Below are 10,350 nucleotides of genomic sequence, written 5' to 3' on the forward strand. Positions count from 1 at the left end.
GGTAAGATTATTGAGGTTTGCCAATCTAGCTACCATGAGGAAGTTGGTGAATCTTCTAACATTATATGTTTATATATATTAATGCTCTTTTTTTGTTTTGTTCTTCTGAGATTGAATAATACATAACATTTTCTAGAACTCATTTGAAGTGATGTCATACATATCTCAATCATCATAGCACGTGCATTTTAAGAAATGAAATAAGAAAAATATAAGGAAATTTTATTGATCTTGCCCTTAGTTACCATAGCCATCTGCAATAGCCCCAAGGCTATGCGCTAACAATAAATGGACTTCGGACTTTATACTTTCCATTACTCCATGTTATAGAACCAAATACTTCTCCTTTGAATGAGGAAGATTTTGAGGATGAGAAAGTCACTTGGTAACTTAGCTTTTTTTCACTCTTCCTAAATTGCAATTTATTGGGCAGTAGTTCAACATTCAATGTAGCAGATGCTTCCACCTTTGCTATGTAAATTGTTTCATCATCTTCCCCAACATTAGTAACAGTTCTACTCACGGTCTTGCTCTTCTCCCCACCAAATTTGAAGATGGCTATTGATGGGTAGTTGATGTTGGAGATTAAATCAGTATTTGAGTTCGTAGGACAAGCAAATCCATTTGGCAGATTTGATGCAATCAATTCAATTTTGGATAAATCATACCCATAGTAACAAAGAAACTGCAAGTAATCCATGGTGTTCGTCTCAAAGACCAACCCTGGCTGTAATGATCCCACTGGGCTTACCTCCCCGGCACCATAATCATAAGGTGTGGCTACCATACCTAAATGATTCGTTATTTGAGCCCTCAAATTGTTTGTTTGAGTTGCTGCAAAAATAAATAAATAAATAAATAAATAAAAGGAAGAGTGAATATGAAAGACATATAAAGGGCAATTACATCAAAATGCAAAGGCAGTGTAATTAAGTAAAACTGCAAGCCCAAAGGTGTTCATCTTAATTAGTTTCATCTATAGTAAAGATTAGATCCCGACCAGTAGTCATGACGGCTGATCGAATTGCCGATGGAGTCCATATGGGGTGTTGAGATTTGATTGTGGCAGCAATCCCTGAAACATGTGGACAAGACATTGATGTTCCTGAATCCATACTAAAGGGTGGGGGGTATTTCCCTCTCGGAGCTTTTGACGTGTCATTGCCTATCCATGCTGCCAAAATGTTCACCCCCGGTGCTGCAATATCAGGCTGAGAGAGAGAGAGAGAGAGAGAGAGAGAGAGAGAGTCATAATAGACTATCCATTTAGCTAGATTTTCCTTTTTTGTGTACTAATTATACTAACTTTCAAAAATTTTCGTTCAAACATGAGAGAGAGAGAGAGAGAGAGTACCTTTAGAAGGTTTGTTATGGTAGATGAAGGACCTCTTGATGAGAAATCAGGGATGGCAGGCGCTGGCTTGTATTTTATCACTGTCGTAGTCGGTAGAATTTTTGCCACTGGATTTCTTTAGGAAGTTTTACATTTTGTCAAGAATAGAACACTCTAAATTTTTTTAATGTGCTTGCAACACATAAAGTATAGAGTTGGTACAAAATTACCTAGTTGAAGTGATATAAGAGAGTATCTTAGCAGCGTCCTTTGAAGTGACTGTAGTCATTGGAAAAGAATTAGAAAGCAAAGTATATGTTTGTAGTGGTTGATCATATGCCAAAACCAACCCTATAGCTCCATGCCCCTTAACTTCATTGAGCTTTTCTTTCACAGAGTAAGTAGTGTCGTCGTTGTCACATAGAACTATTTTTCCCTTTATTTTCTTTCCATCTAGTGAATCCATGTTGCAGTTTCTAAATGAATAGATATTTCTCTTAGGAAAAGCTAGGGAAAAGTCATGGTGAAACAAATATATAAAAGTTAGCTAAAGAAATGAAAAAATAAATAAATGAGTATGTACCTGGCTTCATCTTCATTGCTAGACTTTCCCTTGGCTGATTTAGCATAAACCAATGGATACAAAATGTTTTTATTAATTTTGGCAAAATGAATCCCTTCACCCTGTGGTTGCATTTTAAAAATAAATAAAAAATATTAAAGAATTTACGTGAATAAGTTCGCAATCCTATTAAAAGAAGAACTAGGAGGATGCAATTCAATGATGTATTCATATTGGTCCCAAACTCAAATCTTGAAAATGAGTAAAAGGAGTTTCAAAATGGAAGATGTGTTACGTCCATTGTAATCTAGGTCCAATATTGATTGCACTAGAAAGTGAGGATTAACATTTCTAATAACAAAATTTCAACTCTTTTTTGTTCATTTTAATTTTGATTCGTCTTTATTGTATGTGAAATATAATTATTTTTTATGATAGAGTAACCTAACTACAAATTGTGCATATAAGGAAGAACAAGTCTCGTTTATTTTTGTAAAGATCACAATCTAGTTTAATAATGGACTAGTTTGCTCGTATAGAGTCTATATGGTTATAGTTTGGGAATCTTAGTAATTTTTATGGCGAGATTGTATTCCTAGAAAGTTTTTATGTGCCACCACAACAATGTAGTCCGCTAATCAAACACCAAAAAAAGAGAGAAGTAATATTTAACTTTAAAGACACTATAATGGTTTGTGACAATGTTTTTTATATCTATTTTAATGGAAAATCGATCTTTCTGCTGAAAGCCAATGGTTAAGTTAGTTTGGCATGATACAATTAAGTTCATGCAATAGGATATATAAATAAATGAGACAAAGTTGACAAGTACCTTAAAAACTTGTTGCCCCCCTAATTCAACATCAGTTTCAAAACCTCGATCAATAGTGGTAGCTGCAACAGTGAAGATCCATGGAGCATCATTGACAACACTTTGAGCAGCAGGCCCATCATTTCCTGATGCACATACTACAGTAATCCCTTTCTCAACTGCATGGAATGCTCCAATAGCAATTGGGTCATCTGATAAAGGAAAGTTCTGAAATGCTGATGCACCAAGCGATAGCGACAACACATCAACACCATCGGCAATGGCGTCATCGAATGCTGCCAAAATACTGGACCCAGTACAACCTCCGCCCGATGAACATACCTTATACACGGCGATCCTCGACATGGGTGACCCACCTTTGGCAGTTCCCATTCCTAGGCCATAGTATGATACATTGGGAACCATCCTCCCTGCCGCCGTTGAAGCGACGTGCGTGCCATGCCCCATAAAGTCTCTTGGTGTCGCCTCATCCTCGTGGTCATAATATCTTGCCCCGATAAGTTTTCTGATCATGAACCCAGGTTAGAAAAGTATTGTGAAAACATTGGTTGTGGTTCACTCTTGTATTTAATGTCTAGGAGAGGAATTAGGGATTGATTACTTATTACAGTTGGAGGAACTAAAGCGAGTCCCCTTCATGCAAATTCCTTTCCATCTTGATGGGATTGAATTCATACCCTCGTCATTAAAGCTCTGTGATTCTGGCCAAATACCTATATTCCACAATTTTTTACAAAATTGAAAGAAATTAAAAGTAAAACATGTAGATACGCATGCATGTATGTATGATAGTATAGTATTTTTAAAATCTTGATAATTAGTATGACATATTTTATAATAATCAAGAGTAATCAGTATTGGTAATTAAGAATGAGCATAATGCTTTTTGTGCCTAGAAAAACTCAAACGGTTGATCAATTGTTTCGATTTTAGTTCCTGAGTGAGGGACTAAAAGCTAGACTGAAAAAATAAAATAAAATTGATACAATACAAATTATATTTTAGGTTACCTGTATCCAAAATGCCGATAATTGTGTCTGATCCAAGCGTTTCTGACTTAGTTGAGCTAGGACCAAAGTTAAAATTGGTTTTTGGAACACCTTCATTATTGAGATTAAGGAAATCCCATGAACGAGTTGTGTAGAGTTGCAAGAGTGGATCAGGAAACACTGATACAACTCCTGGCTGTTCAGTAATAAAATGGACTTCTGCTTTTGACAAACGAGCGGCAAAGCCTGAGAAACCATTTTTATAATTGTGTACCACAGCATTTTTTCTCCTACATATGCATATACATCACAAATTTTAGTTCTAATTATGAGTAGCTCAATTTCACTAGATAATCCCTACTCCAAATTATTATATATATTTATTTATATATGTTGCTTCTTTATTAATTTGGAAGCACGAAATCAAGGCCTTGATTTAAAAAAATCAAGTATAATTTTTAATTATATTAATGATCCTCATAAAAAGTACATGTAATTTTTTAGGTTTTGAAAGTATAATACATATACTACTTTAGATTGTGCAATAACAAAATAATGAACTAAACCTTAAATTTGATTAGATGGGATTGGTTATATATATAAATCCTTTTTTGATAATTTACACGTATAATTTTAAAATAAAATTAAAAAAGTAAATAATCCAATAAGAATAATTATGACCAATCGATGCTTGCAAGAGAATTTAATAAAATAACTACACTCACTAAAAATGTTCATATGAAGTTCTTATTTGTTAATGTTATCGTACTATACCATCCAATTAGCAAGTTTAACTAAAAGCAATTCAACGGAAGCTATAGAACCAAGTTTAAGAATAGAAATTAGCTTGAGTCCGTTGATAAGTTTGGGACTTCTATTTTTAGAAAGTAAAAAAGAAAATAAAAAATATATCAAATCAATGAAAAAAAATTAGTTTTATACACCGTTGATGTTTAATTTTTCTTAATTTTTAATCATATTAAAGCAAACTTTTAATTTTAGTATTTGATGTAGAGAGAGAATCATAAGAGAAAAATAAGTTTCCTTCTCATTTTCCTTTCCTTTTATTTCCCCACCAAAATTCTTGATCAAAAACATCTTAAAGTTACGTGTTTGAATGTTTAATGGTTTGTTTGAATCAAGGATTTTGTTTGAGAAAAGAAAATAATGAGAAAACTCATTTTTTTAGCATATTTTCCTTCTCTATCAAATACAATAAAAAATAAAAGTTTGTTTTAAAATGATTAAAAATTAAAAAAATTAAATATTAATAATGTGTAAAATTCAATTTTTGTTTATAAATTTAATATATTTTTTATTTTCTTTCTCACTTTTCTTGATAACCAAATATAAAAATGTATATTGCTTAATGTTTTTAATTTCTTCCATTTTCCTAATATTTTCTGAAACGGGGCAGAAAGAAATAGGAAAAGCTCTTGGGCTGATGTGTGTGTGTGTCTGTGAGGGGGAGAGGGAGGGAGAGAGAGAGAGAGAGAGAGAGAGAGACCTGCTTGAGACATAGTTGAGAAGATGAAGATGGTCAAGCCTAGGGGAACCATTGGGGGTGGTAGCAGCACCCATGTACACAATGTAAATCCCATCTTCACTCTGTGCCTGCAGCTCACCACCGTCACCAGCTCTACTACCCCCAGTAGAGGAGGCAAGGAAGATGAGGAAGAGAAAAAAATGGAAAAATGAGAAGCCTTTCATGTCTGACTACTTCAGATTAATTATACTTCGGGCTTTGAGACACAATCTCCTGCTGCGTTTCCCTTCCAACCAAGCCCTTATATATATATACACACGCATGGAGGAGTAAGAATTATAATTAAGCTGTATTCATGCATATGGTGGGTTTGTGCGTCTGCGCACCGAGCACCACTCCACCTCCTCTGGTTTCCCGAAAGTGCGCTCATCCTAGCCGCCCACTGAAGAAGACCGAGTCAACAAATCGAAGAGGTTGATGGTGGTGGTGGAGCTAGGGGCAGCGGTGATGGTGACCGGCACCGGTGGGGGTGAACGTGGTGGATTACTCGAGGGGTTCGAAGACTAGGATCGCCAATAACACATTATTGAGGGTGTCTAACAAGTGTATTTGTTTCGGCATCTTTGCATACATGGACATTGGCCAACAGTTTTAGCTAGTGCGTATGCGTGCTGAAACCACAACTGCAGTTGGATGATAAAATTATACATCCAAGAAATGCGAGTTCTAGATGCCACAGATATTGTATTCCATACATTTTTGGTTAACGTAGGTAATTAAAATATTTAACGATACATTAATTTTTTTTTTTTTTTTTTTAAAGGATAAAATAAAGACAACTAATGGTGGAATTAGTTGACAATTAATGATAAAATTAGTTGACTTTTTTATACTCAATAAATTTTAATAAATCATATGATGCTACAACACTTTGTGAATTGCTCTCGTGATGCTTTTCTTGTGATAAGTAGAGTTTTTCTTTAAAAAAAAAGATAAATAAAGACAACTAATGATGTAATTAGTTGACAATTAATGATAGAATTAGTTAAATTATTTACCTCAATAAATTTTAACAAATCATGTGATGTCACATCACTTGTGAATTGCTCTTGTGATGTTTTTCTTGTGACAAGTATGCTAGTTGTGATTGAAATTCAGTGAGGATTGCATTCAATTTGCACAATAAACATTCAATTGATTTCAATCTGAAAAATTAAAATACAGACAACTTCTCAAAATACAATTTCTCTCTTCTCACTGGTTATTTACCCTCTCTACACTACATATTACATTACACACACACACACACACACACATCTATTTATAGCAAAGGATGGACGATAGGTGAAGATTATAATCTACAATGGTGGGCTGAAGTTGGTGAAGGGTTGGTGGCCGCTGATCCCTAATGTCAATAGAAGCAGCTGATTGGTGTGGCTGCCGACGACTCTAGTCAAGTTTAATTTTCAACATCCCCCCTTAAACTTGACTCTCCTAGTTTTGTCATTCCAAGCATCGTCTTCAGTTTTGCAAAAATATCATGTTTGAGTGGTTTCGTGAAAATGTCAGCAATCTGATCATACGTTCTGCAAGATATCAACTCAACTTTTTTCTTCTTGACATGCTCCCTGATAAAATGATGCCGGGTATCAATATGCTTGCTTCTTTCATGAAATACTGGATTCTTCGCAAGTGCAATCGCTGATCGATTGTCGATGTAGACTTATGTGGGGTCATTTTGAAGAAATCTCAGATACTTCAGTACATTCCTGATCCATATACCATGACAAACAGCTGAGTTGGCAGCAACATGCTTACCTACACATGATGACAACATTACAATGGGTTACTTCTTTGATGATCATGTAAACGTTGTATCTCCCATAAATAATGTGAATACAGTCGTACTTTTTCTTTCATCGAAATCTCTTCCCCAATCGCTATCTGAATAGCCAATAAGTTTGCAATCACCTCTTGATGAATAAAACATACCATCAGTGATGGTACCCTTGACATAGCAGAGTATCCTCTTCGCTGTATTCAGATGGGACTGGTTAAGAGTCTCCATGTACCTGTTGACAAATCCAACTTTATAGAGTATGTTTGGTCTAGTGTACGTCAAATACTTCAAGCTTCAAACTAGACTCTAGAAATATGTGGGGTCACCATTTCCCAACTCATTTTTTCTCAACTCCAATCCCGTTTCAATCGGAGTTGTCATAGGGTTGCATTTGTCCATTCCAAACTTCTTCAGTACTTCTTTTGCATAGTGGCTCTGGGAGATGAAGATTCCTTTCTCGCTTTGCACGACTTCTATGCCAAGGAAATGAGCCATCTGGCCAATACTTGTCATTTCGAACTCTTTGACCATGCTCCTTTTGAAAGTGGCAAACATCTCTAGATTGTCACTACAAAAAAATGGGTTTTTAGTGACGAAAGTATTAGTGACGAATTCAAATTCGTCACTAAATGTTAGTAATAGTGACAGTTCTTAAGAACCATCACTAAAATTATAAGCATTAGTGACGGTTTATGAAACTGTCACTAATAGTATACTATTAGTGATGAATCAAATTAGTCACTAATATTTTCGTCACTAAAAAAAGCGCGGTAACCAATTTCCGCCTGAAAATTTATCCGGGAAAATATTAGCGACGATTTTATCGTATTAGTGACGATTTTAAAACCGTCACTACTATTTTTTATATTTAAAAAATATTAAAAAAGAAAAGGTTTAGAGTATTAGGGACGATTATCCCTAATCGTCACTAATAATTGGTATTAGTGATGGTTTTAAATCGTTACTACTAGTTTTTGTACTAAAAAATATTTAAAAAATAAATGTGTTTTAGGGTATTAGTGACGGTTTGGGAATAATATTAGTGATGATTTTAGCACTGTCACTACTAGTTTTTTATTTAAAAAATGTTAAAAAAGAAATCGTATGGGAATTAGTCACGGTTTGGAACGACCGTCACTAATAATGTCGTATTAGTGACGGTTACGAATCATCACTAGTAGTGTTTTTATTTAAAAAAGATTAAAAAAGAAATCGTTAAGTGTATTATTGACGGTTTGAACAACTGTCACTAATACCCCAGACCTTGTCAGCCCAGTGAGCCTACTACCCAAGTGCGCACACGGCCCATACGCCCTGCTCAACCCTCCCACTCCCAGGCGAACCCTAAATCCCTAATCCCTAATGCCCTAATCCCTATTTGATTCTTCATTTGTAGTGTCTGTTCAGAGAGCGAGGACGAGAGGAGAAAGTGAGAGACCCTTCAGTTCTGGCCTTCTTCTTCGACCCATCAAAGCCCTCTAGCCTTCTTCTGACCTTCGTGAGTTCATCGTCAACCCTTCGAACCAGCAGGAGCTTCGTGAGTTAGTCTTCAACATTGCGAACCAGTAGGAGCCCTTCGCGAGTTTGTCAGAAGCTTCGTGAGTTCGTCATGGAGATTTCGAACCAAAAGGAGCTCGTCGCAAGCTCGTCTTTGAGCCTTCGTGAGTTCATCTTCATGGAAGTTCAAATTTGTAAGTATTCTTCTTCTTCTTCTTCTTCTTCTTCTTCTTCTTCTTCTTCTTCTATAGATCTTAACTCATTTTGCAAATGTCATTAGAAACTAAAGTACCTTCTCTCGTTTTTGTGTAAAAGATTAAGAAAACTTTGAACAAATATTCAAATTTTCGACTAAATCAATTACTTGGTCAGATGAGGCTCTAGCATTGGCACAGAAACTCTCCAAAGTAGAAAATATATTTCAGGGATTTACAACTGTTAGAATACCACTTTACCTTAAATCTTAAGTTATTAGGTTGTGGACCAAAAATGTATATTAAGGTTTAACATTCCCCTACACGTGCAGCCCAACAGCACGAGGAGAGATAAACACGCGATAGATAACACCTATTACAGTGAATACAATAATTTTTTAAACACCACATGATAAACTGAGGCAACGAGACTAGGACCTATTTGTAACCACCTCTAATACCATGTTAGAATACCACTTTAAAAGCTTAAGTTATTAGGTTGCAGGCCAACAATGTATCTCAAGCTTTAATAATAATAAACTACGAACAACTCATTTTGAGGTAAAATGAGTCGCAAAAAATTATCTACTTAAGGTTGTACTGTTATGCTCACAAAGATTTTGAATCATGATGTCAAATTTGTCATTTTGATGTAAAACAGCGGCAAAAAGAAACACCAAAAGAAATTAGTAATGAATGAGAGAAATAGAATTGACAACAACTTCTGTAATCTAGCATAAGCAAAATCTCTCATGAACGTGAAGATTGAAGAATATAACCCCACGGAAAATATAGACACACGAACATGTATGTCATAATTCATATATCAAATGGAAAATTTTCAATTGTTCCAAATTTGGGAAGCCATCATCCACCAATATTCTTATCTCAGAGGATAACGTATACCAAAAGAGAGATTAGGAAACAATCTAGTGAAAAGTGTACCACCAGATATTTGTTTCAACAAAACTATGATTTCAAGCAGATAACTAGAAAAATCAGCTAATAGTGCATCAATTTTGCACTCAGAAAACTTATCTCAGCAAAAAGTATTAATAACAAACTAGAACACAAGCCATGACAAACAGAAAAGAACAATACAATTTAGTTATACCAACCGAAGAACATAATCTTCAGGCTCCACAAACTCTTTCTTCTTGTCTTCCTCGTCAACACCTTCCTCCTCACTATCGCTGCAAATTAAAACCTCACCACCATTTTGATCATAATAAAATCTTCTTCGGCCCACTACAGATTGATCTTCAGTCATTCTTTGATTCCTGGACCATTTTTATAAAAAAAATAAATTATTAACATTTTCCATAAGCTCAAACTCTATCTACAACAACCCAGAAATGGAAAAGAAAAACATAATTCATTGAAATATTATTGCAATCAATCAAAGAACACTTCTAAAGGAACAAAACCACAACCATTAGCTAAAAAATATGGAGACTAAAAATCCACAGCCCACAAGGTTGGAGAGGATAATGAGAGAATTTCTTTGGTCAATGCTCGGTGAGAGGATGGATCATCTTGTGAATTGGAAGCTAATTCGTACATCTAGTAATTAGCATGTTGGTTTAATATTCACAAAAGAGCTCATTCCATAAAAAG

General features: G+C 35.0%; 1 protein-coding gene across 1 annotated transcript; it reads right to left on the reverse strand.

Annotated features, from left to right (window-relative positions):
* Positions 1-201: 201 nt before the first annotated feature.
* Positions 202-5,482, reverse strand: LOC131161898 (CO(2)-response secreted protease-like). Its single transcript, XM_058117917.1, has 9 exons — positions 5,224-5,482; positions 3,738-4,006; positions 3,329-3,440; positions 2,728-3,232; positions 1,917-2,017; positions 1,564-1,809; positions 1,355-1,469; positions 1,001-1,211; positions 202-834 (listed from the first exon to the last, which is right to left on the reverse strand). Exons 1-9 carry the CDS (start codon positions 5,424-5,426, stop codon positions 272-274), a joined length of 2,325 nt encoding a protein of 774 aa, XP_057973900.1. The 5' UTR covers positions 5,427-5,482; the 3' UTR covers positions 202-271.
* Between the last annotated feature and the right edge of the window lie 4,868 nt (positions 5,483-10,350).

Source organism: Malania oleifera, chromosome 8 (assembly GCF_029873635.1).
Source record: "Malania oleifera isolate guangnan ecotype guangnan chromosome 8, ASM2987363v1, whole genome shotgun sequence".
NCBI classification, from domain to species: domain Eukaryota; kingdom Viridiplantae; phylum Streptophyta; class Magnoliopsida; order Santalales; family Ximeniaceae; genus Malania; species Malania oleifera.

What these genes read in the sequence shown, in the direction of transcription:
- LOC131161898 (XM_058117917.1), bottom strand. Translation starts at nt 5,426, where the DNA reads ATGAAAGGCTTCTCATTTTTCCATTTTTTTCTCTTCCTCATCTTCCTT. An exon ending in CTCAACTATGTCTCAAGCAG is followed by an intron (nt 4,007 to 5,223) that starts GTCTCTCTCTCT and finishes ATGCATATGTAG; the next exon opens with GAGAAAAAATGCTGTGGTAC. An exon ending in AGTTCCTCCAACTGTAATAA is followed by an intron (nt 3,233 to 3,328) that starts GTAATCAATCCC and finishes GTTCATGATCAG; the next exon opens with AAAACTTATCGGGGCAAGAT.